At 33.7% G+C, this 23,685-nt stretch overlaps 6 protein-coding genes and 1 long non-coding RNA gene across 16 annotated transcripts; 3 read left to right on the forward strand and 4 right to left on the reverse strand.

Annotated features, from left to right (window-relative positions):
• Positions 1-2,144: 2,144 nt before the first annotated feature.
• On the reverse strand, positions 2,145-5,974 carry LOC139104732 (cdc42 homolog). 3 transcript variants are annotated; one of them, XR_011546079.1, is made up of 6 exons: positions 5,835-5,974; positions 4,995-5,194; positions 4,741-4,850; positions 4,474-4,671; positions 4,221-4,362; positions 2,145-3,650 (listed from the first exon to the last, which is right to left on the reverse strand). XR_011546079.1 is itself a non-coding variant. In XM_070660405.1 (5 exons), the coding sequence occupies exons 1-5, from the start codon at positions 5,957-5,959 to the stop codon at positions 4,273-4,275; spliced, it is 723 nt and encodes a 240-aa protein (XP_070516506.1). In that variant the 5' UTR covers positions 5,960-5,974; the 3' UTR covers positions 2,145-4,272. The 3 variants fall into 3 exon arrangements, 2 of the variants coding, with proteins under 2 accessions (XP_070516506.1, XP_070516507.1); XM_070660405.1 differs by having other exon boundaries at positions 2,145-4,362; XM_070660406.1 differs by lacking the exon at positions 5,835-5,974 and adding an exon at positions 5,413-5,828 and having other exon boundaries at positions 2,145-4,362.
• Positions 5,975-6,397: 423 nt separating this feature from the next.
• Positions 6,398-10,696, forward strand: Nemp (Nuclear envelope integral membrane protein). Of its 4 annotated transcripts, none has more exons than XR_011546075.1 (9): positions 6,398-6,580; positions 7,027-7,139; positions 7,207-7,429; positions 7,497-7,663; positions 7,741-7,950; positions 8,028-8,152; positions 8,731-8,892; positions 8,983-10,056; positions 10,298-10,696. XR_011546075.1 is itself a non-coding variant. In XM_070660400.1 (8 exons), the coding sequence occupies exons 1-8, from the start codon at positions 6,490-6,492 to the stop codon at positions 9,101-9,103; spliced, it is 1,212 nt and encodes a 403-aa protein (XP_070516501.1). In that variant the 5' UTR covers positions 6,398-6,489; the 3' UTR covers positions 9,104-10,696. The 4 variants fall into 4 exon arrangements, 1 of the variants encoding a protein (XP_070516501.1); XR_011546077.1 differs by having other exon boundaries at positions 8,983-9,922; XR_011546076.1 differs by having other exon boundaries at positions 8,983-9,568; positions 9,756-10,696.
• Positions 10,697-11,032: 336 nt separating this feature from the next.
• On the reverse strand, positions 11,033-12,121 carry LOC139104733 (uncharacterized). Its single transcript, XM_070660407.1, has 2 exons — positions 11,983-12,121; positions 11,033-11,851 (listed from the first exon to the last, which is right to left on the reverse strand). The coding sequence occupies exons 1-2, from the start codon at positions 12,104-12,106 to the stop codon at positions 11,334-11,336; spliced, it is 642 nt and encodes a 213-aa protein (XP_070516508.1). The 5' UTR covers positions 12,107-12,121; the 3' UTR covers positions 11,033-11,333.
• Positions 12,122-13,014: 893 nt separating this feature from the next.
• LOC139104739 (uncharacterized) lies at positions 13,015-15,378 on the reverse strand. 3 transcript variants are annotated; one of them, XR_011546082.1, is made up of 6 exons: positions 15,120-15,378; positions 14,303-14,504; positions 13,997-14,161; positions 13,740-13,855; positions 13,536-13,648; positions 13,015-13,431 (listed from the first exon to the last, which is right to left on the reverse strand). It is a non-coding gene; the product is annotated as an uncharacterized lncRNA (long non-coding RNA). The 3 variants fall into 3 exon arrangements; XR_011546080.1 differs by having other exon boundaries at positions 13,740-14,161; XR_011546081.1 differs by having other exon boundaries at positions 13,740-14,177.
• LOC139104726 (probable glutamate receptor) lies at positions 15,359-20,261 on the forward strand. 3 transcript variants are annotated; one of them, XM_070660395.1, is made up of 12 exons: positions 15,359-15,668; positions 15,783-15,883; positions 16,048-16,131; positions 16,461-16,772; positions 17,016-17,122; positions 18,141-18,311; positions 18,575-18,807; positions 18,976-19,190; positions 19,353-19,609; positions 19,685-19,757; positions 19,829-20,043; positions 20,171-20,261. In XM_070660395.1, the coding sequence occupies exons 1-11, from the start codon at positions 15,476-15,478 to the stop codon at positions 20,021-20,023; spliced, it is 1,941 nt and encodes a 646-aa protein (XP_070516496.1). In that variant the 5' UTR covers positions 15,359-15,475; the 3' UTR covers positions 20,024-20,043; positions 20,171-20,261. The 3 variants fall into 3 exon arrangements, with proteins under 3 accessions (XP_070516496.1, XP_070516495.1, XP_070516498.1); XM_070660394.1 differs by lacking the exon at positions 20,171-20,261 and having other exon boundaries at positions 19,829-20,057; XM_070660397.1 differs by lacking the exon at positions 20,171-20,261 and having other exon boundaries at positions 16,464-16,772; positions 19,829-20,057.
• Positions 17,015-17,951, reverse strand: LOC139104738 (uncharacterized). Its single transcript, XM_070660413.1, has 2 exons — positions 17,808-17,951; positions 17,015-17,613 (listed from the first exon to the last, which is right to left on the reverse strand). Exons 1-2 carry the CDS (start codon positions 17,861-17,863, stop codon positions 17,328-17,330), a joined length of 342 nt encoding a protein of 113 aa, XP_070516514.1. The 5' UTR covers positions 17,864-17,951; the 3' UTR covers positions 17,015-17,327.
• On the forward strand, positions 20,227-23,635 carry LOC139104725 (uncharacterized). The gene is made up of 10 exons (XM_070660393.1): positions 20,227-20,759; positions 20,911-20,988; positions 21,170-21,318; positions 21,417-21,675; positions 21,775-21,883; positions 22,007-22,222; positions 22,326-22,487; positions 22,639-22,863; positions 22,958-23,115; positions 23,264-23,635. Exons 1-10 carry the CDS (start codon positions 20,365-20,367, stop codon positions 23,454-23,456), a joined length of 1,944 nt encoding a protein of 647 aa, XP_070516494.1. The 5' UTR covers positions 20,227-20,364; the 3' UTR covers positions 23,457-23,635.
• Positions 23,636-23,685: the final 50 nt, after the last annotated feature.

The following is a 23,685-nucleotide window of genomic DNA, read 5'->3' on the forward strand; positions in this document are numbered from 1 at the left end:
ACGCGACAAACGACTACGCGAGCGATCCGCCGTTGTTCGCGACCGCCGTTGTACTACTATACTATGAATACTGCAACGAGTGCAAAGCCGATCGCTGCGAGGGCTTCCCTCCACCGCAAGGTGGAATCACGCTCGGGAGCGACGCGAATTCGTCGGCGGGACGGCCGCCCGCGACCGCGTTATTTCTACCTCCGTCTCCTCTTGGAGATTCCCGGAGGGTCTCCGTCGACCGCGAAGGGAAAATAAAAAATAATTCGCGAGCACAGGAAGATCAATGAAACGGGGCAGCCTCGCGAGCTCCGGCCGCGAGATCGGCGATCCGCGCGCGCGACGTCGGTCAGCGATCCGTCGAGACGCGCCGACCGAGACTGTCGTCACCGTCACTCCTGCCGCCGGCGCTGCCGCCGTCGCTGTCGCTGTTGCCGCCACCTCCACCGGCGCCGCTGTCGTCCGCGTCCCCGAGTTCCCCAACTCCCCGTGCCGGCTCGAACGACTTTCCATTCCAACAACGTCGGCCAAGTCGTTACTTCCCAGCACGGGGAGTCGGAGACCTCGTCGCGAATCCACGGCTCTAAAATGGGTCGTCGAAACATCGACCGAGAGAAAGAGAGAGCTGCATGCGCCACCCGGACTCACATTCCGCCAATTTCCCTCGTCTTTCGCGTCCGCCGCGCCTCTTTCACGTCCGCGAGCACGAAACTCTCAAGTTGCCTATTGTCACTGTATTCAGAACGGTTCTCCGTCGTATCGTTCCTTTCTTTCAGCACGGATTCCCTATTGAGTCCTGCCAAATGCTTTGTCCCGACGTCTTAAAAGATCCCCGATGACGTCCTCGATCGCTATCTCGAAAGGCTTTTTTTTTTTTTATTTTTTCCTTCTCCGAGCATTTTTGCATTTTTAGCTTCCGTAAAGAATTTGAGAAACATCTTGCAGACGAATCCTCGGAATGCAGACCTAGTTCCGGAAGTTTAAATGCTCCCTCCGGCACAGTTTTCCGCTTTTAAATCTTTATATGCGTCATACCTTCTTAACGATGTGGCTTTACGTTACCTCACTTCCCCGCGCGATATGCAAAATTTATCGCAAAACTTTTGTCACACGTGTTGAAGCGATTCTATTTCAGTGTCACGATTATCCTTTTGCTCCAATTACTCTATTAACCCTGCGCGTATAATTATTCCGTCGCGTCATTATTTATAAGCGGCGCAAGGTCTGAGAAAGTCCGTATCTATCCATCACCGACGTCGCTACGTGCATTCTTTTACGCTTCAATCGCGTCCCATTGAACAGCCGCGATCCTTTATTCCTTCTTTTTATTTCTCTCCTTACGGTTCTAATCGTCGATAATTGAACATCAAGTACAGTGTTACGCAATGCGAATCTCTCGGCACGATTTCAAGAATCGCTTCTCGTAATTATTACCCAGAGCCATGAATAATCCTACACGCATCGGGCAATATTGCCGTCCGCCTCATTGAATTTCTAATCGTTTGCAGATTCCAACAGCTCCATCGCCCATATCCTCTCGCTAGCAAAAGTGGACGGCGGGATATTATTTTCTCGCTTTTCGCCGGGCAAATGGGAGAGGCGACTGTAACAATTGCAACGGATAAATTGCAGAATATCCGTGTCAGCTTGTGAATTCCACATAAAAGGGTCCAGTATACACGCTCCAATTAACTCAGTTTACGCTGTCATTTCAATTGGATTATACCATTAAAAAAAAAAAAAAAAAAAAAAAAAAAATTATATTTGTGCACCGCGGTTCGTGCTCACAAAATTGTACGAGACTATAATGGGTTATCGAATCGTCCAGACTCGACCGAATCAAACTCGTGGGCTTGATAATGATACCCGAAAACCGGATATACTACGACGATTACTATAACTTACTAAAACTAGATCGTAAAAATTGTAAACGCCAATTTAAAACGTATACCGCAACGTTCGGTAAACGGCACATTGATAAGTGAAACGCACTATACGTAAAACAAAAATTAATTCTAGAAAGAAGTTATTTCTTTCACAAGATTATCCATTAAACAAGTTAATAACTGATTAAAAAATTATAAACAACGTTTTACGTTGTATCGATTGTGACGAAATAAAAAAAGGATTAAATTCCTTAGCACAGGTAACAAGAATTGTACATTATATTATAAACATCTTTATTTTTATAATTCTGGAATCAAGAGTGACTAAAATGTCAATGTGTATATAAAAGAAAAAAGAGAAAAAAAAGAAACATTTCGGCTATGGTAAAAATATATAAATATTCTTCCTGACTAATAATACATAAATACACACACGCGCGCATACTTTACAGTATTCTTAATCATTGTTTCGGCTTTATGCACAGTTAATAATTTAATATTGTATTTTGTGCATTATGCGTGCGGTTTATAAATACTACAAATCTCTGTGAAACTCAATATTCTGAATTATCGATATCATTTTACGCAAGTTTTGATAATATGTGTCGAACGTAAAAAGTTCGATTATTAACTAAAAGAAAACTTTACAATAATGACGTACTAAGAAAAAAAACAATCTTAACTCGTTACTGATATAGAGACTCATAAATGTGTTTGATTTTCGTTAAAAAAAAATCACAAAATTGCACCAAAATGATAATAATAATAATAAATGATAATACGATATATGAAAAGCTACGGTGTAAATTGCAATTATTAAAAATAAAAAGAGATCTACGATAAAATATATTAAACAGAGATAATAATTACAAATTAACCATATAATTTACAAATAATAATGTTCAAATTGTTTTAAAAAATAATTACAAATTTTAACAAAATCTTAATAATCTTCAGCACTTTCACTAATTTCAGATTACTTTATACATTATTTATGTATTATGAAAATAATACTTTACTCTAGAATTACTAACTTATATTTAAAACAAAGATAGATTTTCAATAATATCTAATATTATGCGTAATATTGAAAATTTTGTTTTATATGTATTAGCCTAGTTTATTCTATTTTATTTTAAAAAATATAACACATGGACTTTATATAATTTATATATATGTATATGTATATATGCTGCAAATTATCTAATATATTATAATTTAATTCAAAGAAATAATAACTAAAAAATAAAAAACTAAAAATAATATAAACTTATTCAAAATAAAACATATTTAAAGATTATTCTATTTTCACATAGAATATTAGCTAGAAACTATATACCTTTAAATTGATACAAAACATTCCTCAATGTAACCGATGCTATGAATCCACGTAGAAATTACGCGAATGAAATATGATCGCAATGGAGATACAATAGATTAACGTAACTATGCGTCTTGTTTGTAACATATGGCCACCAAGAAAGTTTTCAGAGATTTTTATCATAAAATCTAGGTACGTATAAAAACATGTATGCGCGCATGCGATATTTTTTTACAATCTCACATTAACAAGAGTTCCTGTTTTCCTGTAGTGTTTCATAAATCATAATAACGATATACATTACACCATATATATCGTAATTTTCATTTAGTTATTTTTATGAGCTACAACGCAAAGTTTATTAAATAATTAAATCTATCGATATTTTTTTTTTTATTATTTGCACACATACTTGTGTGTATGTATTATATACGTTAGGTACAGAGAAGATGTACCTAAAAAAACATGTAGAAAATCAAAAGTAAAGCACTCCAAAAAGATGAAAAATATTTAATTAATTATCCAATGTTAGAAAATGCAAAAATCAATGATGTTACGTTCTCGCATATACGTGTATATTGTGTCGTAATTCATTGAAATTAAAGTATATAATATTCCTAATAAAACATTTGTATTGAGCAAAATTATTTTATTCTTGTTTTTTTTTTTTAACGATGGACATTACATGGATATTATGATATATCCTTAAATTCTCTTAAATCTCTCGTTTAACATTCTGTGATCAGAGTGTACACTTAATTGCCATAATGTGAACATACAGATACACAGAATGAATCTGAGATATGTTGGTGTAACATTCATTATACGAGATAAAAATATAATTTAATAAAAAAAAAAAAAATCTCAAGTACAATTTTTTAATTATAAAATTCATATAATGCCAATAGATAAAGATTGCTTCCTAACCACGTATATGCCGCCAATGTTATAAAATACTTATTATATGCCTTAGAATTTAACAATTGTTTGTAAAATTTTTGCATGCAGTATATGAGGAAACTTACAGTCTTTGTTACTGTAGAACTAACAGTTTTATAAAAAAAAGTCGTATGCCTTCTACAAAATAGTACACCTTCTTCTTCTAACAGGTTCTGGAGGCTCTAAAGCCGCTAATATCGCTTCATCAAAGACATTTTTGAGTCCTTTCTGAAATATAAAAAATGATAAAATTAGCTCATTAAAAAATTAATTCTTAAATCTAACAAACATAATAATATTACTACTGTGAACAAAAATAAAAAAAGTTTACTATCGCACCTGTGTGAGAGCACTACATTCAACATATTTTACAGCTTTTAATTCCTTGGCAAGCTTTTCTCCTTGTTCACTTGAAATAGCTTTTTGTTTATTCTTTGCTAGCTTTTCAATTGTAGCCGCGTCATCCCGTAAATCAATTTGTGTACCAACTAACAAAAATGGCGTTTTTTGACAATGATGTGTTATTTCTGGCACCCACTGTTAACACATAAAATTATTATAGATAACAATACTTCATACCATAAGGATTAGAATTTATTATTGTACCTTTTCTTTAACATTTTCAAATGATGATGGGGACACAACCGAAAAACATACAAGAAATACATCAGTCTGTGGATAACTTAATGGACGTAAGCGATCATAGTCTTCTTGGCCTAAAAAGGTATTAAAAAATTGTAGTAATTTGTTGGTTATCTAGTAGTTTATCGAATATAACCTAACACATTATCAAATATATAATTACATTAAAAGTAATTTATACATACACAACTAAACTGTGTATTAATAATGACACTTACCGGCTGTATCAAATAATCCTAATGTGTATGGTTCACCACCAATCATGACAGTGACCGCGTAATTGTCGAACACGGTCGGGACATATTCCGATGGGAATTTGTTTGTGGTGTACGAGATTAATAAACACGTTTTACCTACCGCCCCGTCTCCGACCACTACACATTTTATTGTCTGCATTTTGAATCTTACAAAATGCTGCCTGTGGAAAGTGAAGAAAGAGCTAGTAAACGATAAAGAAAATGAGATAACAAATTAGCTATTCTTTTACGCGGAACAAAGGAATGAATTTTTTTTAACCGGTGGCCACGCTCTCCAGTGCGTCAAATTCCAGTGAAAAACCGTGTGATCGTGCCGGCCGAACTGGATTCGCGGGCCATATAATAAACCGACAAAGACCAAATTGTTACACGTGCAAACCTTTTTTTATGCGAGAATACTGGCACGAGCTCCAGCCACGAAGATTACGATCGACGATAAATTGACGTGTAGCGAGTCGGCTGGACGTCCCAGCGCTAGAGTTAGTTCGCGTTGATTTATATTGAGAACTAGCGACGATCACAGGCGCTCCGTGCTCGCGGAGATGACATTAAAGTCCGTTGCAAGCCGCGGACGGACGGGTCGAGCCTCCACGTGAAATGGCACGTCGGCACACTGATGAGTATGTGTTGTTTTCGGAGTCGCCATTTTGATCGTTATACCAAATACGTTCCTCCGCACGGCGAGCGGCGGGAATATTTTACGCGAAATACAACGCGGTCAAACCTTTCGACATTCCAGCGTACTAGCAACGAGAGAAACGCGGTCTAAGATAAGCTGCGCAATTTGAATTGAACACTCACACGCAAAAACTGGGCGTCAACACTGGACTCCACTTCGCCGTCACGAAATCAGCGGTAGTGCACTCCCACCGTTTTAGTGTGAACGGAAGGAGGCCAGCAATAGAGGCAGCACCATCAACAGCCATATTAAATTCAGTTTGATTCAGCTGCTCCGCTCCCGCCAATTCAGTATGTGTAATAAGTTGTTTTATTTTCAGACTCGGTAATTTGGAAGAAGCCAGGAAAGATTTAGAAGAATCTTTGATTTAATTTATTACAATTCGATATCAGTGATCACGACATATAACTTAGCACGGCTTAATAAAACGTTGCATGTGTACTCGATCGAGCAAACTATACAACGATATTTTAAAGGAACATCCGAATTAATTAAGACACCTGTAATCTGTAGTTTTAAAAATGAATAATATTTATTATATTATTTTGTGTTTCATTAATATATAGTAATATAAAGCACGTGCGCGCACGCATATTGATTTGAATTTTCCGCTAAATTATGTCATTGCTTTTAGTTTACTACTTCCGGCGAGCCAGTGATAGAGGCGCTGAAAATTGTCTACAATTTTTACAAAAGCGAGTTTGCCGGTTGCCCACCCCGGGCCGGTGCCAGCGGCATGCGGTGATATTGAATGTGAGAGAAAATCTCGTTTGGAGAATGGAAAACGTAGCAGAATTGACGAAATGGATCCTCCTGTGCATCTGTTTGTCTCGATGCGCGTACGCGCGTCTTATCCTCGAAGAACCGAGTAAGCTTCATTAACTTTATTATCAGCTAACCTCTTAAAGAACAACTTTTTCAAAAAATTTCTGTTATCGAAAGATCGTAAAATTGCATGAGACAACAATATTACTGTTAATGACACGTTTAACTACGAGATAGCGTGTTATCAATACATAATTGTTAAGCTACTGCAAGTGGTGTACCATTTTTGCAGCAAGACTTTAAAGAAAAAAAAAACAAGAAAAAATTTTTTTGTTAACTAATTTGTATTTAACAATTATATTTTGTCGGTTAATTTCTACATATTACATTTTTTTTTTTTTATTGTCAAGGGTTTATGTTAAATATATTTTTACTATACAATTAATAAACAAAACATTGATATTTTTTTACTGACAAAAAAATTAATTTATTTTTAATTATACAGATATTTAATTGTTGTATTTTAATATAATTTATTTCTTGTTTTAGGAATACATTTTTTAAATCCAGGTGACAGTGTACAAAATAACAATCCTGGGCTAAAAACATATTGTCATAATGCTACATCAAAGTATTTAACACACATGTGGAGAACCATGACTGTAAGTTTTTAGAATAATATATATATAAAATATTTATACGTTTGCAATATAAATTTTAATGCTATAGATGCATCTGAATATCAATTCTGATTCCTACGTTTTATATGATGGCAAGACACCTCATGAAATTCACCAAAAGTATGATGAAAATGATAAATCATGGAGCCTCAATTTGTTTGATACAGGAAAACATAGACAATTTAAAGTTAATCCTTTTGAAAATACATGTATAGGTGTTTATGTAGACTCTCCTAATGAATCTGGCTACATAATAACTCTGATAGAAACACGTAAGCATATGAATTTACATTTGTGGGAATGGTATTTTTTGTATTAACATATATTTTTTATTATTAGGTGTTAATGTTTGGAGGTTGACAATGATGATGGTGGGTATTACAGTATTCTGGTGTGCCAAAATATTAAGTCACAATTCACTATTTTATTACGCTTGTGGTATATTGTTTGGAGTCACATTGTCTGTTGTAATTTTAATCTATATGGCTGGGAAATTGATACCACGGGTGAGTATTTTATGTAATAATACTCGATTTTAACATAATTTTCGTACAAAAATATCTTACATATTTTTATCACGAAGGGAAAAACTATGTATGTAGTATTTGCTGCATCAATGAGCCTTTATGTTGCTAAAATGTTATGGGAAAACATGCAACTGATTGTAATGCAATATAGAGAGTGGGCAATGTGGTATGTTCTTGTTACATCTCTGATCAGTTTTGTAATTTGTTATCGTTTTGGCCCAGTCACCAATACAAGAACGAAACAAATAATACAATGGTTTCTGCAGGTGAGAATATTTATAGGGTTTTTGTTTTTAGTTTGCTATTATAAATAATTATTTTATATATATATATATATGTGTAGCTCATCGGGCTGGTGCTAGTTTATTACAGCAGTTACTTCCACGAAGCATCTTTTTCATGTTGCGTTGTATTTATACTTTTGTATAATTTTCCAAAAGTAGCCCTTGAGCGAACAAAAAAATATTGGTAAGTATTAATAAAGTGTAACGTTAGTTGCTTTCATAATTAACTATAATCATTATGCTACACAGTACTGCAATTGTGTGAACGTTCATTATTTTTCAGATTAACTGAATAGATCTCGAGCCCATTAAGCAGTTTTCTTTCCATTTATAGTAATTTCTTCTTTAGTAGTTTTACGCATTTGTAATGATTTTGTGCATATTTAATATCAATGAGTATATAATAAGTTCTTTATGTCTTGCTAAAGCTTAAAAATATTAAATTCTTTATCTGAAGCATAATGCACATTTCTGTACATTATTATTTAATTTTTGACTAATTTTTATACTGTCTTTTTATCATGTAGCTATTAAACAGTTGTACTTACAGTGTTTCAATAAAGTGCATCGTATACTTTTATGTTTTATTTTTAAACGTTATTTAGCACTAGTATTAAATCTTATAAGTATATAAAAAACGTTATAAACACATTAACTCACATATCTAATATATTTTATCAATTATTAGTTTTAGATTTTGAGAATTTTCTTAATATGCAATAACAATAATATATTACTTTTCTTTTTCTTTTTTAAAATGAGGCGAAATGTGTTTCCGGAAAAGCGGAAGTTATTAAGCGAAGATCAATATCGTCAAGAAGGAATACGACAAACTAGGAAAGCTTTAAAAGAATTGCACAGCTTTTGCTCCAGCCCGGAATGCAATCCTTGGAAGACAGTTTTGAAATTAAAAGATCCGATAAGGTTATACTTTATTAAATTCAATAACATAATCGCATAATAATGCGTGGAAGTAGAGCGTTTTAGTTAGCAACATGTGGATATGACTTTTAGATTTGCGAGATTTATGGAAGGAGAACCACATTTACTGGAAAATGAACTCGATGAACACGAAGAGGAAGTCTCGAAAATTGTAGAAAACGATGAATACACCGATGACGATGACTCGTTCTGAATAATGAATGAGCTTAAACAAAAATTTAATATTATGTAGAAATATGTGTTAACTTTTGAATGGTGGTTTAAGTTTGGATAATATCATACTTGTATAGAATTAATTTTTGTTTGTGTGAATTAACATATTTCATTTAAAGAGATTGTGAAGTAGGTATATAACTTAGATATATACTTGAAACAACAGTATAATTGATTGCTCAGGTTTTTATTTAAATTTACATTTCTTTATAATCGATTATAATTTAAAAACTATATAGTATATATTTATAAAACAATTGAGAATGGAGTGTATATTGATAGTTTTTGTAATTATATATGAAATTACATAAAATACAAGTATTTGCAATTTAATTATTATATTACATATTTTATCACTTTTTATTTTTTAGGGTGCACAGGGTACATTAGAATTTGTTGAATGGACGTGTAAACTGCTATAATATTATTCGTATTTGGAGATAAGGTATGACATGCATATCTGTACATATGTATTAATATCTTTAAAGTTATTTAAACAGGTCATACTTTGTTTACATTAATTTTGAATATGAATTTAACACTAATAGATTTTATTTAAAGTTAAAAAATATTGTTACAAATTCTTGGAATGTATATATATATTATAATTATAATTTTTACATTTTCTTTAGCTTTGCCATTTTCGATGTGCGTCAATAAAAGGAAGAGATCAACTTTTATATTATTGCACTTTTTATTTATTATGGAAAGCACCCTATAATTTCCATTAATGAATAAAGTGAATTGAACGAATCGATGAAATCATAGATGAATTGGGGCATTATGTTATTGATAATAGGTATTTTAATCACGGAATTAATCACCTTGTGCACAATCGGGATGATATAATTTATAATAAAATTTTTTAAAAATTCAAGTAGTTCCTTTATAATTGGTGCTGTTTTAATGTCGGAAAAAACAGTTTCTCCAATGGTCAGTATATTAGATAAAAAACCGTTACCGAATGTTTTTAATATTAAGTCTGTTACGTTAACGTTTGAAACAATTTGTGTTACCAAACATGATCGCAGGTGAAAGTTTTGAAGAAAATATGTCAAATCCGAGAAAATCATACTATAATTTGTAGTGCCTGAAAGACGGTGCATAAAACGAGATTATTTTAATCCCTTTTTATTAGTATCATTATTTTAAGACTTACTTTGTGTGTTTTCAGGCACGTTAGTTTCGTTTTGTTTAAGTATTTCACAGCCTGTATACACCAACATCAGACAGAAAACGAAACAGACAAGTTCCACCTTCATTTTTCGAAGCAAGCGAATAACTTTGCGATTAATGATAAAGTGGAAAAATCTGTTGCTGATTCCGTATGCCGTCCTTTAGTTGATTTTCTGCCTTGATGGGACTTTTCGTCAAGTCTTTCTTTCGAAATCTTTGTTGGTAATAATTAAGGATTAAATATGCTGTATGACGAAAACACCGTGAGTACAATTTATAAAAATCTTTATATACTACATATATATTTTAGTCTAATGTCGGCTTAATTCCGTATACGATAAAAATAGTAAATAACACAATGAGATTATGATATTTGAATAAACTTCCTACTTACTAATTGCGCTCGTATCAAAACATTTATTTCTCTCTACGTTTAATTTGGTCAAAGGTTCTGAAAATGATAAAGTTCTTAATAAATATAATTAAAAACAAAAGCGTAAGTCAGGTATATCGGTTTCACTGTAGAATAACGTACGTTCATACAACTAATAATTGAGTGACTTTTCACGGACGGTACTGACGCGCGTTACGTTTACGCAAATGAGTGCTGCTGTTATCAGCGTTAATTTCACATGGAAAACGCTTACGTCTATGACGAAAGTTACGATAATATTAATTTCGGCTTTAATATTTTACATGTTTTATACTCAAGGTACTTTAGAAAATTCAAGTATACACAAAAAAAGAGCATTTTTTTTATTTTAATTATTTCACTGTTTATTTTTAGAATTTATAAATCAATTTTTTATGTCTTGACAAATTTGTTCTCATTTGTTTTATGTCTTTATAATTTATTTAATTTTTCTTTTTTCTTTTAATGTTACACATTACCGCAAAATGTTTAATACGATCTTATTTTAATTTGGAACGGTGCCATGAGGTAGATTAAAGTTTCAAACGTATTTTTACAAACTCTTACATTTTTCTTTCGCTTTACAATTTTTAACATTCATTTAACAATGGAAGATCAATTTTTAATTTGGGACATATCCCATAATTCTTAAAACTCCATAAATCATATTAAAAATAGCGATCGCAGCACTAATTTGTGGCGGTAAGAGACCGGTTTTGTTCAAAGTATTCAGAGTCGTGTGCAAACCCGGTAAGAATACTTTCCAGAAGAATGATGCAAACAACTTAAATATTTTGTTCATTAACACACGGTTTATCGATCCAATTGTTTGGAGGCTGTTGCACAGTACGGTTTGGAATGTTTTAATCGGATCAGTAAACGTCTTCGTGACCAAACCAAGTATAGATACAGAACTTCCTTCGGGGCACACATTCTGTCCAAGTAATGCGCCGAACGTGATTCGTACCAAGTCTATAACTGAGCTTATAATATTTTTCTCAAATCCAAGTAACTTTAATAACGCGTTTAACGGAAGCGTAATTGGTTTCAACAACAAGCCGACAGTTCTTTTCTGCCTCGAGAAAGGTTTCGCGAAAGGTATACCGTCATAGTCATAGTCGTATTCGTAGTTTCCATTCTCTAAAACGAAAAGTAATTAACAAATAAATTTCTACACTGTATATTATAATTATTGTAAGAACTTGAAACTCCAGACTAAACAGATTAATTTTATTTTCAGAAAGAAAATGCAGACTGTTTTTTTTTTTTACCATTCGGTATTTTACTCGCTGCTCTCCAGACGTTACTTTGCAGATCGACGTTCTCTGGACGCTCGTACGTTCGGCAGGCTCCGTACACCACAACTAGACAGAGAATGAGAAACGGTATCCTCATGTTGTCAATGGAGTTTTGATTTAGCTTAAAGGCGGCGAAATCACTCGTCGATTCCGACGTGGGTCTTTTGCGTCGTTTTCTGGTTCGCCAGGACTTTCTGCGAGTAGCCACTTTGCCGAGGTGTTGCCGTTCCTTTATATCGCGACTCTTCCCCAGGAATTTTTGCAAAAATTAATTACTCTAACGCATTCTTTTGACAGTTTGACATTTTACTTGTCTTAATTGATACCGGGTCCGATAACACCAGTAAACAATTGCAAATGATGTACGGACGCTGCGATCGTGTTAACGTTCCACTCGCTGATTGCGCGCGATCGCTCGCGTACGATTTAGGATTTTCATTATTACTTTGTTACCCGTGTTTTGACCGAGACACAAACTCCTCCTCGTTTTATCTCAATAACTGAATGTTTAATAAGCGTGTGATTAGATCGCACAATCCCAACTTCCTTGCTTCGAACGCAACGCTTGTAGAACTAATGATACAAACGGCTTTTCACGGACAGCACTGACGTACATCGTATTTACGCATACAAAACTCTGTTATCGATGCTAATTTTATATAGAAATGCATTTTCGATGTCTATATTCACATTTACAGCCTACCTATCTTCCTTCTTTTATCGCTGCATTTCGATACGTTTCGGCGTGACATCCAAGTTTCCGGGTTTTACTTTACGAAACGAAATGACATGTTATTCCGTAAAGATAACTCAAAGTACTCAATGTTTATATAATATTGTTTTTGTATACGCGTGAATGCATATATTGTTGAAATAAATTTTCAAGCGGTTTCACGATTCTTCGGGCAAAAATAGTTTTATTCAGCCGACTATTTATTGCCGTTAATTGATTTCTTTTGGAGTCAGTATTAAATACGTAATCGAAATAACATTTTTATGCTTTATTAAATAATTACAATCATTTTGTTGTGTAAATCTATAAATTATCAAATAACATAATTCAGTTTACAAGAAGTAAAAAAGAAAAGAATTCTTTTTTTTTTTTTAATTATATTTATACGTAAAAATTGCATCGTTTACAATCGTAATTAATTAGCTCTCAATAATAAGTACAGGATTTAACGCACGTTACGAATGAATGGAGAGAACTTTTGCTCAAGTGCTTATCGCGACGTTATTTAATCTGCGTGCAATTGAACTCCCACGGCACAATCGAATGTATCATACACGGCAAACGCATTCCCCGCAATTTCATTAAATTATTTATTATTTGGTTTAACGAGAATTGATCGGGTGACAATAGTGCCAGGACGGTGGACAAGAGAATACTGTAATCGTTCTCATCGCTATCTTCTGTCACGGCTACAAAACAGAGACAATTTTTTCAATTGGGATACTCGCACAAATCTGGATGGAAAGTTTCATATTTATAATAATAATCAAAGCTGCGGCGCGTAAATACTTACGACTGGCCTGTAACATAATTATCAGAGTGCAAAAGACAGCAGCGGAGACAAGCTTTCGTAACATGATGCTTTTTGAACTCGCCAAGAAAGGGACTGACAATTTTCTCCTGCATCTGAAATGATATATATACGTATATATTAAAAAAATTATGCATATATCCAAGTTCTTACGAAATAATAATTATCACAGGTAATTTCACTTACGATAAACATCTAGAAATTATTGGCAGTAAATGCTTATCATTATCGTATTTATTTCTCATTAGAGAAGTTCCGAAAAAAAAAATTGGCACTTAAATGATTCATGCGCCTTCAGTATTCTACAAAAAAAAAAAAAATGAATAGAAACGTGTGTCATTGATGGTAGCGTTAATTAGACACGAGGCACAACTATTGGTTGAACGTAACGATAAATTTAATAGTTTATTTGTGTGATCGTTAATTAAAATATTTTAATTTACTAATAAAATTTTACGATCCCTCTTTTGTTTCCTGTAGCAGGCATCGGTGAAATCGTCTCGTCGAATGATTCTTGGAGGCGGCCAAAGCATTTTGTTACGGACGATCTGTACGTAAGCCGAGATGTATCGCTTTTTATTCCACACGTATTAAATATTCTTGATATTCTGAAAAACGTCGGTTCTGATAATTTTACGTGAAAAAGTTAAAGGGAAAATTATATGTGCTGACTCTAACAATAAGCGACGTAACCGTACGTAACATTTGTTTGCACAGTTATAACATTTGCTGTTAAACATTGCATTTACCGTACGATTCATGACGTGCATGAATATCATTTCCTTTGCGTAAAACAATTTTATCGATGCTCCTCGCTGACTTCAATCAAATACATCGTTAATCGCTTTTTGATTGAAAGTTCCTTGCTGGCAGGACGAATCGATAACGTTGATAATCCCCGGTCTCAATTATATGCTCGTAACTCAATCATTAGTCACAGTTTTCAGTCAGCTGTAAAAAATAGTTGAGCTGTTATTTAGATAAAAGTTCCGCCCGGTTGTGTCGAATCGCGAGAGATATATCCTGGCAATGCCAGCCGGTCATTCATTTTGCAGGAATCGATTTGCGGTATTCGCGAATCAGTTTGCTCGCACGCGCGGCATTTCGCTCAAACGTACGTGTCTCTGGAATATAATCGACAATGTACAGAGGATTGTTTGAACAGCGTCGCGACTCGGTTTACGCAAACCGGCGAACAAATGAGTGTATAAAGAGAGCGAATGCATAATTTATCCTTGGTTAACGGAATCGATGTACGTACATACGATGTACGTATACGTATCAAGGGGATCGTGCTCACTTTAACGACGGCCTCGGTATTAGAATTAACTTGGCGCCCGCACAAAGGCCTAGGTCGCGAGATACCCTTTCGCCCTGTTTCAACCGCTAGATTTTCAAAGCTGGATCTTTTCGATACGCGCAATTACGGGGGACTCAATTATCCATAGGGCTTCCATCGATCCGAGGGGGACTGCAATCGGGCACGCGATCGGGAACGCGAGTAAAACTTTACCCTTGCTCTAATGTTAGATAACAATCGCGCAACGCGATTAACCATCGGCTTACCTTATCTGATTTTCAAACTAAATTGAGTACAATTGTTTTTTCTTCCCCTCCCCGCGGAAGGAGTAAGGGAAACGCAGTGGGTGCATTCGTTCACGCTACGCAGTAGTCAGCGCAATTCCTGCACTAGTTGAGAGGTTATTTTTGTTCTTCTGCATTAAGAAAAAACAAAAGAGATAAGCTCTGAACAAGTGCAGCAACTGCTCTGACTGCTGCGTAAATGCACCCAGTGTCGATGCGACCGCAAAATGCCGCGGATCCGAAGTCGCAGCGCGTCGTGCACGGTTTGCTCAGTTGCTGGCTCGCGAAGCGGTTCAAATTGATTCGTTTTCTCCACGAGCGACTTGATTGCACGACAAATGATGTTTCGCAAGCCCGATCTCTGCTCAATGTTGAGTCTAATTGTCTGCACGTGGACCGCTCATTTCGCGCGCGGTCAGTTAATCAGGCCGGTTTACGTGTACGAAGGCTTGATCAAGGGTATCCACGATTACTTCAACAACACGTGCATCATACTTTTGCACAACACTTCGAATCCTGTGGAGACACAAGGTGGGAGCGATGCGAAAGATGAAATGTCGCGAGGATTTAATCAAACGCCACTAATGTTTTAATTTAACCTAACCTAATTGATTGTTTACATATTAAAAATCTGCTCTATTACAGGACTTGCCGAAAGCGATCACTTGCTGCTTCTCCAAAAATATCTGAGCTCGACTCTCCATATACGCACGACTTTCATGGATTTTGATATGTTCAGCACACGAGTGAGCGTTTAGAGCGAAAAAAGTTTATCATTTTATCAATGCAAAACGTTTTTTTTGTAGCGAAACTATGTAATGAATAGCAGGATTATTTTGCGCATCTAATTGTCACAAATGTTACGTTTATCCCTTGCCAAAGGAAGAAGAAGAGGTTTGATTGCTTGCAGGTTGGGCAAAGTTATTATCACATCAAGAGACCTTTGTTCGTCCTGCTAAACGACTATGAAGATACAAGAGACGGCTTTGCGCATGTAATTATCTTTTGCAGATTTATTTATTTAAATTTATTTAATAAATATTATTAGCGCGATCGAGTTTAATTTTCGGTAATATTATTATCAGTTTAATTTAAAAAATTACTATTCGCCTCTCGTCGTAACAAATACAAGTTGAATAAATGTGACGCGATAGAAATTTCATTTTCAAAGCTTAATATTCGAGGAAAAATTAAGTTTTTCAAGTTCTAAGTAATTTTCGCGAATTTTTATAACGAAACACAATCGTTTTCTTGCATATAAAACTCCATAGGAAATTTCTAAATAGAAACTGGCAACGTGGATATTTATTTGCTAAAATGTAGCAGATCTCAACGTGGATCGCGATGGCTTATCCCACCTGGCTGGTGTTCTTCAGGAACGAGACTAAATTCACAGACTTTTTTCTTGAGATTTTTGTGCCGTTTGACTGTAAATTTATGGTGGCCCAGAGCAGTGCGAATGTGACCAGCAGGGAAATCATCACTGAAGTCTATCAAGTCGACAGGGGGAAAGAACTAAGATCAATGCAGTTCGGGATATGGGACGTGAGAGACGGTCTGAAAGGTCCCACACGTAGCTTATTTTTAAGAAGAAACAATCTTTTCGGTCAGAACATACGTGTTACGTCGGTTCACGTAAGTTTGTTTATTAAATATGAAATTAATAATAATTAAAAAAAAAAATTAATAATAATTACTGGAAGAAGTTATTAGTAAAGTTTTACAATTTTTTTTTTTTTACTGTTCCCGACATAATGCTTAAAAAATTTTATCATTTTACATGTTTTTATTAATTTTTTTAAAAGCTAGAAAAAGTTTGTTATGTACAATCTTATTGAAGAAACTTGATAATCTTTTTTAATAATTTTTTTCTTGTAGGATCCACCTATCAGTATATTTCATCGCAATGAACAGAATGATATAACAGGCATATCAGGCTTTTTCGGAGAAGTAATACTGTTATTGCAGGACGCGTTGAATTGCACGTAAGTTGTACTAATAGATAAAAACTAAAATATGCGACGTAGAAAGTTATCATGTTACGTAAAATAATGGTTTGTATATGAGTATCGTTCAACTTAACATTATAATTATATTATATAACAATTTTCAAGCGAAGGTATATATAATTTATTAGATTTGTGAGAAGTTAATAATTGTTGTAACATATATGCAACTTTTTGTCTCGCGTTACTCTTTGTCAGAATTTTTCAACGTGGTTTTATTAGATGATTCAAGTTCCTCCTGCTTATCATTTTTCTTTTTTATTTTATCATTTTCCTTAATCGTTTTGTTTTTTTTCTCTTCCTTATCCTTTTGCATTTCTTTCAGCTCTTTTAGTTGTCTTGCAGTCTCTTTTCGAAAGTACTCTTCTTCGTTGGCCGCTCCTTTCTCCTCAAAAATATCTCTTTTTCTACCATCGCCGCTTCGTCGACGTCTCTCCGAATATGTTCTTTGATTAGGTGACGGATAAAATCTAATTAAAAAATTATTGAAAAATAATAAAGGTTTTTATCAAATATTAATTATACATATATAAAATAATTATTTAATATTTAATTTTTTTTTTTTTTTCTATAGATTAAATAGAACGTTTTCTTTGACGTTATTTAAACGCTTATCGTCTAGCGTGATAAAGTTGCAACATAATAATTTTTTAAAAAAGGTTACGTAGTAATTCTAATTCTTTTCAAACTGCTCCATTTTGCAGTAAGATTGCGCAGCATGACGTCGTCACTGCTTCTTCATTTTGTATTCTTTATTTTCCGTCCTCTTACTTACGAAAGTACTGTAAGACCTATTACAGTTTGCAGAGACTTGTTAATAATTTTGGTACAATTTTACAATCGTTTTAATTACGATTTTGACAGCTTTTCGCTGTAAAGTTGCTTTAGAAAGAGCATACGATTATTATCGAAGTCTGAGTGCTTCTTTTTTTTCTTGTTTATACAGGTTGCCAAAACATTATTGATTATAAAAATTTAATTTTCTAATGTGTTGCAGATTCATTTACAAAGAGGCCAAATCGTGGGGCATGTGCTTGCAAAACGGCTCGTGTACGGGTGCAATCGGGATGTTAATGAACAAAGATGTTGACTTCGCGGCGACGGAATTCATGATGACCTCTGACAGATTAGATGCCATCAGTTTTACGACGCCTATTTACACAACCAAGTAATAGACTTTCTTTAAAAATTTCAGAACAATAAGATAATGATCAAAGAATATTTTATAAGGACGAGTTTAAAATGTCAACTGCTCAATTTAAAATATCTTATCTGACAAGTGCTAGCGAGTTTAAAGGACATGTGTCATAATAAACTGATTAGATTAACTGTCTAAACGTTAGGTCTGTCTAAAGCTTTTGAAAAATTCATTAATATACCTGCGTTAAGTCGATTGACGTAATTAATGCCTATCGTCTCTTTTCTTTATAGATGTCGGGCATACATTAAAAGACCCGCTACGTCCGATGTAAAATGGGATGCTTACACTGCACCATTCTCCGCGAACATCTGGGGCGCTATCGCTCTTCTCATTATACTCATGAGCGGAGCGATCGTAATGATTCAGAGACTATTTGCATTCGTGTCTCCGAATTTTCAAAACGACGGCCGTTCGAGGTTTACGGAGATTTTATTTTTTGTTTTAGGAGCGTTTTGCAGCCAAGGTAATTCGGTCCAAGTTTCTCAAGCGTTCAGGCTTTTCTTTTAATTCAGTTAAATTTAATTTATAATTTTTTTCTTCAAGTTCAAGTTTATTTCTCAATTTAATTAAATTTAATATGTAACTTTGTTTAATATACAATTGCCATTCTTTTCGTGGGGAATGGTATTAGGTATGGAACAGTCGACATTGGATCCCGTGAGAATAGTGCACTTTATTGTTCACTTAACGGCCGTCGTGATAGTAGCCGCATATTCCGCCGCCCTGATCAGCTTCCTTGCAGTTAAAACGTTCATTATGCCCTTTACGACGATGGATGGTCTTTTGAAAGATGGTACATATCGTTTCGGTGTGGTCGGCGATTCGGCTGACTTTAGCTTCTTCCAGGTACTCGATTTACTCTTCGGACTAACTTCGTAACAAAATTAATTATTTCAAAAGCAAGCTACTTGCTTTTGCCACTTTATTTAGTTTTAATAATAATTTATTTAAAGTTTATTTAAAGCTTTCTTGCGTACGACACTAGATTGACGTGTAATTTTATTACAGAACACATCGGATAAAATAATGAACGTGCTGTTCGATGAATTGTTAATGAAAGAAACCAATTTGCCAAGGAATTACCTGGATGGTCTAGAACAGGTCTGTAAAGAAGACAAATACGCCTTTATGACGCTAGATAACATGGCAGCATTGCTGCAGCAAAAAGTCGATTGCAAGCTAGAACCACTGGACGTTATCACGCAAACTACCATAGCGATGGCTGTGCAACCGAATAGCCCGTATCGTGGTATTATCAACGCAAAGTGCGCAAGACTTTTATTAATTAAGATGAACCCGATTAAATGTTATTTTCATAAGATCTGATTTTATTTCGGTAGAATTCTTTTGCTGAGGGACAGCGGAATTTTGCAGCGTTTGTTAGAAACGCAATGGTCGGTCCAGCTAAGTGGAGTGAGTATACGTTCGTTAGCTTTGCAAATTATCGCTTGTAGGCAAATTAATACTTTCGTCTCTATTTACAGGCAAAGTCGTCGTGGAAGTCGGTCGAGATTGGCGACATAATACCACTGTTACTTTTAATAATCTCCGCGTTGTTAATCAGTTTCCTCGTTTACGTTACGGAGCGTTCTATGTTCAAGAGCTTTTCTAAACGTGTCAAGATAAAAGTGAACAAGCAACAGCAGGAGCAGCAGCAGCTGAAGATGTTTGACCGCTAAAATGAACATTTTGTTTAAAAGTAATTGTTTTATTTTATACACTTTATTTTTATTTTTAATATGATTTAGAACGAGTTAACAGTTTTTTTTTAATTTGAAACTCTATTTCGCGTTTATAACCCTATAAATTTTTATTTATATCGATAGGACGGATAAGAAGTTGTATACAAACAGTCGGACAAGTTTTTGTGGGTCTTCAAAATTGCTTTCATTAGTCGTCCTTTCGATAGTTCCTGACGAACAGCAGAAGTGTTTCCGAATATCTAAGATTTCGGTTCTCTTTCAGTTTCTTTTTCACCGGTATAACTAAAGCGCTCGATTTAATTAATACATTATTTATTATGTCGGAGAAAAATGTTTTATCGGATCGTTGCACAGTATCGGACAAAAAGTCCGCCACGCTTATCAACAAGGAAAATATGTATGAGGTTGTGCATAGTGGCAAATTCTTCGATAGCAAGACTGATGGCTGCAAAAAGAAAGGTCTATCGTTAAAAGCAGAGAATTATACAACTGGAACAACACCAGGGTCAAGTACTTCCACAAGCATAGGAAAATTTCCGATTTACGTTGATGATGAAACAGCGAGTAACCGATCACGTTCACGCGTGCGAAAAAACGTATGCAGAAAAGAAATTAGAGCAAAGCAAGACAGCAAGACGCTTGCGAATACAAATTTGTTATCGACGAAAGCACTGGAAGTTCAAAGCAATCTTGATTTACGCGTTGTCCACAGGTAAGAAAAAGACTTTGCGAAAGAGCTGGTTCTGCTTTAAAAATGCAATTTATGGCTTAAACTCGAAACTTCTCTTTTTAATATATCTATCCAGAATAAAAGTTTCAAGGTGAGCTAATGAAAAAGTTATAAATATTTTTATATTCTATAGAACACGTTCTTCAAGCAGTTGTCAGCAAGCATCTTTAGATAAAATGGTTCAGATGAATAAATTATTTCTAAATCGCAGGTAATTCTACGCATAAATTACGAAGTTTAAAATGTGAAAAAAGTAAACATATTTATACTCTATTTTTTAAATTATAATAATAGACTAAACCGTTTTTTTTTTTTTTTTTTTTTTTTTTAAATAATATGCTTATTGTTAAAAGTATATATATATACATATATTAATTTATTATATCTTTTAGAGCTATTTCGGAAAGCAGAAATATGTCAAGTTGGGCACACTACGATGTACAAACCGGTAGTCGACAGATTAAACTTGTTTCAAATGACGTTAAGAAACGAACGTTTTCAAGCATTCAAACGTGGAAAGATAAAATGAGAAGATCACACAGTAAGTAATTAAAAAAAATATATAGATGTAAAATTATACGACATATTACAAGCCCAGCTGTATACGTCAGACTGAATTAAACAAATTATTTATTTCAGCTAGTACCATTCCGAAATATGAGGTAAATAAAATGCAAAATAAAATTAAGTTGCTAAGAAAGAGCTATGATGTCGAATCCGTGGATTTCCAAATTGAGAAATCAATTAACGTACAAAATCAAGCAGCTAATAAAGATGTTAAAAAATTAAAATCACAAAATTGCTTATTGAATACCGTAAAAGCAATGCCATTCGAATTTATGGAAATTAAAAAAGACGTATTAAACAATTCGATAGTAGAAATAGATGTCAGTCCCAGGTGAGCCGTTAAGAAATTGGCAAAAATAATAATAAAATTAGTTATTTATCAATATGTTAATATTTAATTAAAACTAAAAAAATAATGCTTTTTTAAAAGGTCTAGTTTGAAGAATAATTCAGTTAAAAAAGAAAGCAGTACGATTTCAGATAATTTTAATGCTGTTAAACCCTCAAGTTGTCTTGTCTCACGGATGACTCCAATAAAGGTAAACAAAAAAAGTACAAACAATACTAAAGTGTATATCGCATTACATATATATTACAAAATTATCACAGTATTAGTTTTTATTATTGTATATATTAATACAATTTTCGGGAATGTCGTGAAGGTGCGTCATGAAAAATGCTCAACGATGAAAAAACCGTTGCACCAGAAAAAAATCAATATCTTTGAAAAAATAGATGGAAATGATTACCTTGATTTTGCGCTCAATACGGAACGTGAGCGAGAAAAGAATGCTCCGACGCTTTCCATCCGTTTTTTGCGCGAAAATGTAAACGCAGAGCAAAGAAGATTTATTGTGGGATTCATGATTCAACTTGGCGTAAGTAAAACGTAACATAGTTACGTACTGTTTATTAACTGTGATACGGATATATTGAAAGCGATATTAGTTTTGTGAATCGATTATGACTTGCAATTTTTAGGTTAAGTGTAATTATTCATCAGGCGTGATTTATCAGACCATCAAGTTGTTTAACGGAGCTATTGATAAAATTTTGGTAGAAATTGATCATATACAACTAATAGCTTTGGCATGTCTTTGGATAATTGTTAAGCATGAAGTACCAGAAGCTAAAATACCAACGGTAATTAATCTTTCTTTCAGTAGAAGTAGAATATTGTTAGTATCACAATTTTAAGCAATTATTTAATTAAATTTATAATTTCTTATTTTTTATCTTATTACATGTTTTATTTATTGAAACTATTTAAAGAAATTAAATAATTTTTTCTTAGGCAACAGATATATTGAAATATGCAAAGGATATGTATACTAATACTGAGAAAAAAGCTTTGTCACAGTATGAGAAGAAAATTCTTTTCGTCGTCAATTTCCGAATACTATTCGCCAACCCATTCTCTTTACTTTCGTATTACATTTTGACTCTAAATAGAGACTGTGCATGTAATATTATCAAACCGAACGATATCCCACATATTTATTTTTGCGGCAGTTACATGGTAATACAAGTATAAATTATACAGAGATTTAGTTTTTAGCACATGAATAAAATTATGTATACAGAAATAAATTTCTATTTGTATTTTTCTGTAGATCGATTTATCTATGTTAGATGAAAGTTTATGCGAAATTCCGACGTACGTGATAGCAATAGCCGCAATGGAAATATCCCTTTGTCTTGTATATTTGAACAACGATAACGTGGACGAAGTATTCATCCAGACTTTCAGAAGTAAACAGCTGCTGACGGTGTAAGAAAAATTAATAAATCAACATATATCGCTTTTTTAAACAAATCTCACATTATTTTTGCAATAAAGAAAATATATTTCATTAAATATTCTGTAAAAAGAAATTAATTGAAAATTTCGTGAAATGCACTAATTTATTTATTTTCAGATTGGAAAAAGTGGTGATAAACTCTACCAGGCAGGTTATGATACAACGGTCTCTAGAACGTGATAAGTTTTATTCGAAAGTTATATATAAGAAATATTTGCGCAGTGAATACGATAAAGTTAGCGATTTTATTTATGCTCAAGTAAATGATTTAAAAGAAAGAAGGAGCAAACATTTTTTATTAAACTATTAAATATAAATTATTAAAATTTTTATCTTTAAAAAGTTTTATTTCTTTTTTATTTGTATAAGTATTATTAATTTTATAAACTTTGTTATATACATATAGTCAAACTTATGTTAAACTTAAATTGCGCCGGTCGTGTTTATAATTTATTAAATAGATTTTCTTGTATTAAAAAATATTTATTTTTAAAAAAATTTGATAAAATTTTAATGTGGAATTGAACAATGCTTAAAAA

Source organism: Cardiocondyla obscurior, linkage group LG08, assembly GCF_019399895.1.
Source record: "Cardiocondyla obscurior isolate alpha-2009 linkage group LG08, Cobs3.1, whole genome shotgun sequence".
In the NCBI taxonomy this organism is placed as follows: domain Eukaryota; kingdom Metazoa; phylum Arthropoda; class Insecta; order Hymenoptera; family Formicidae; genus Cardiocondyla; species Cardiocondyla obscurior.

Bases quoted from the DNA above. Each gene is read 5' to 3' on its own strand.
- LOC139104733 (XM_070660407.1), bottom strand. From the start codon at position 12,106: ATGAGGATACCGTTTCTCATTCTCTGTCTAGTTGTGGTGTACGGAGCC. The intron at 11,852-11,982 runs GTAAAAAAAAAA...TTTTCGTTTTAG, and splicing joins AGCGAGTAAAATACCGAATG to AGAATGGAAACTACGAATAC.
- Nemp (XM_070660400.1), top strand. From the start codon at position 6,490: ATGGAAAACGTAGCAGAATTGACGAAATGGATCCTCCTGTGCATCTGT. The intron at 7,430-7,496 runs GTAAGCATATGA...TTTTATTATTAG, and splicing joins AATAACTCTGATAGAAACAC to GTGTTAATGTTTGGAGGTTG. The intron at 7,951-8,027 runs GTGAGAATATTT...ATATATGTGTAG, and splicing joins TAATACAATGGTTTCTGCAG to CTCATCGGGCTGGTGCTAGT.
- LOC139104725 (XM_070660393.1), top strand. From the start codon at position 20,365: ATGTCGGAGAAAAATGTTTTATCGGATCGTTGCACAGTATCGGACAAA. The intron at 21,319-21,416 runs GTAAGTAATTAA...TATTTATTTCAG, and splicing joins TAAAATGAGAAGATCACACA to CTAGTACCATTCCGAAATAT. The intron at 22,488-22,638 runs GTAATTAATCTT...ATTTTTTCTTAG, and splicing joins CAGAAGCTAAAATACCAACG to GCAACAGATATATTGAAATA.
- LOC139104738 (XM_070660413.1), bottom strand. From the start codon at position 17,863: ATGCTGCGCAATCTTACTGCAAAATGGAGCAGTTTGAAAAGAATTAGA. The intron at 17,614-17,807 runs GTAACCTTTTTT...TTTTTTAATTAG, and splicing joins AAAAGAATTAGAATTACTAC to ATTTTATCCGTCACCTAATC.
- LOC139104726 (XM_070660395.1), top strand. From the start codon at position 15,476: ATGATGTTTCGCAAGCCCGATCTCTGCTCAATGTTGAGTCTAATTGTC. The intron at 16,773-17,015 runs GTAAGTTTGTTT...TTTTTCTTGTAG, and splicing joins TACGTGTTACGTCGGTTCAC to GATCCACCTATCAGTATATT. The intron at 19,758-19,828 runs GTGAGTATACGT...CTCTATTTACAG, and splicing joins GGTCGGTCCAGCTAAGTGGA to GCAAAGTCGTCGTGGAAGTC.
- LOC139104732 (XM_070660405.1), bottom strand. From the start codon at position 5,959: ATGGCTGTTGATGGTGCTGCCTCTATTGCTGGCCTCCTTCCGTTCACA. The intron at 4,851-4,994 runs GTAAGTGTCATT...ATACCTTTTTAG, and splicing joins AGGATTATTTGATACAGCCG to GCCAAGAAGACTATGATCGC. The intron at 4,363-4,473 runs GTGCGATAGTAA...TTTATATTTCAG, and splicing joins AATGTAGTGCTCTCACACAG to AAAGGACTCAAAAATGTCTT.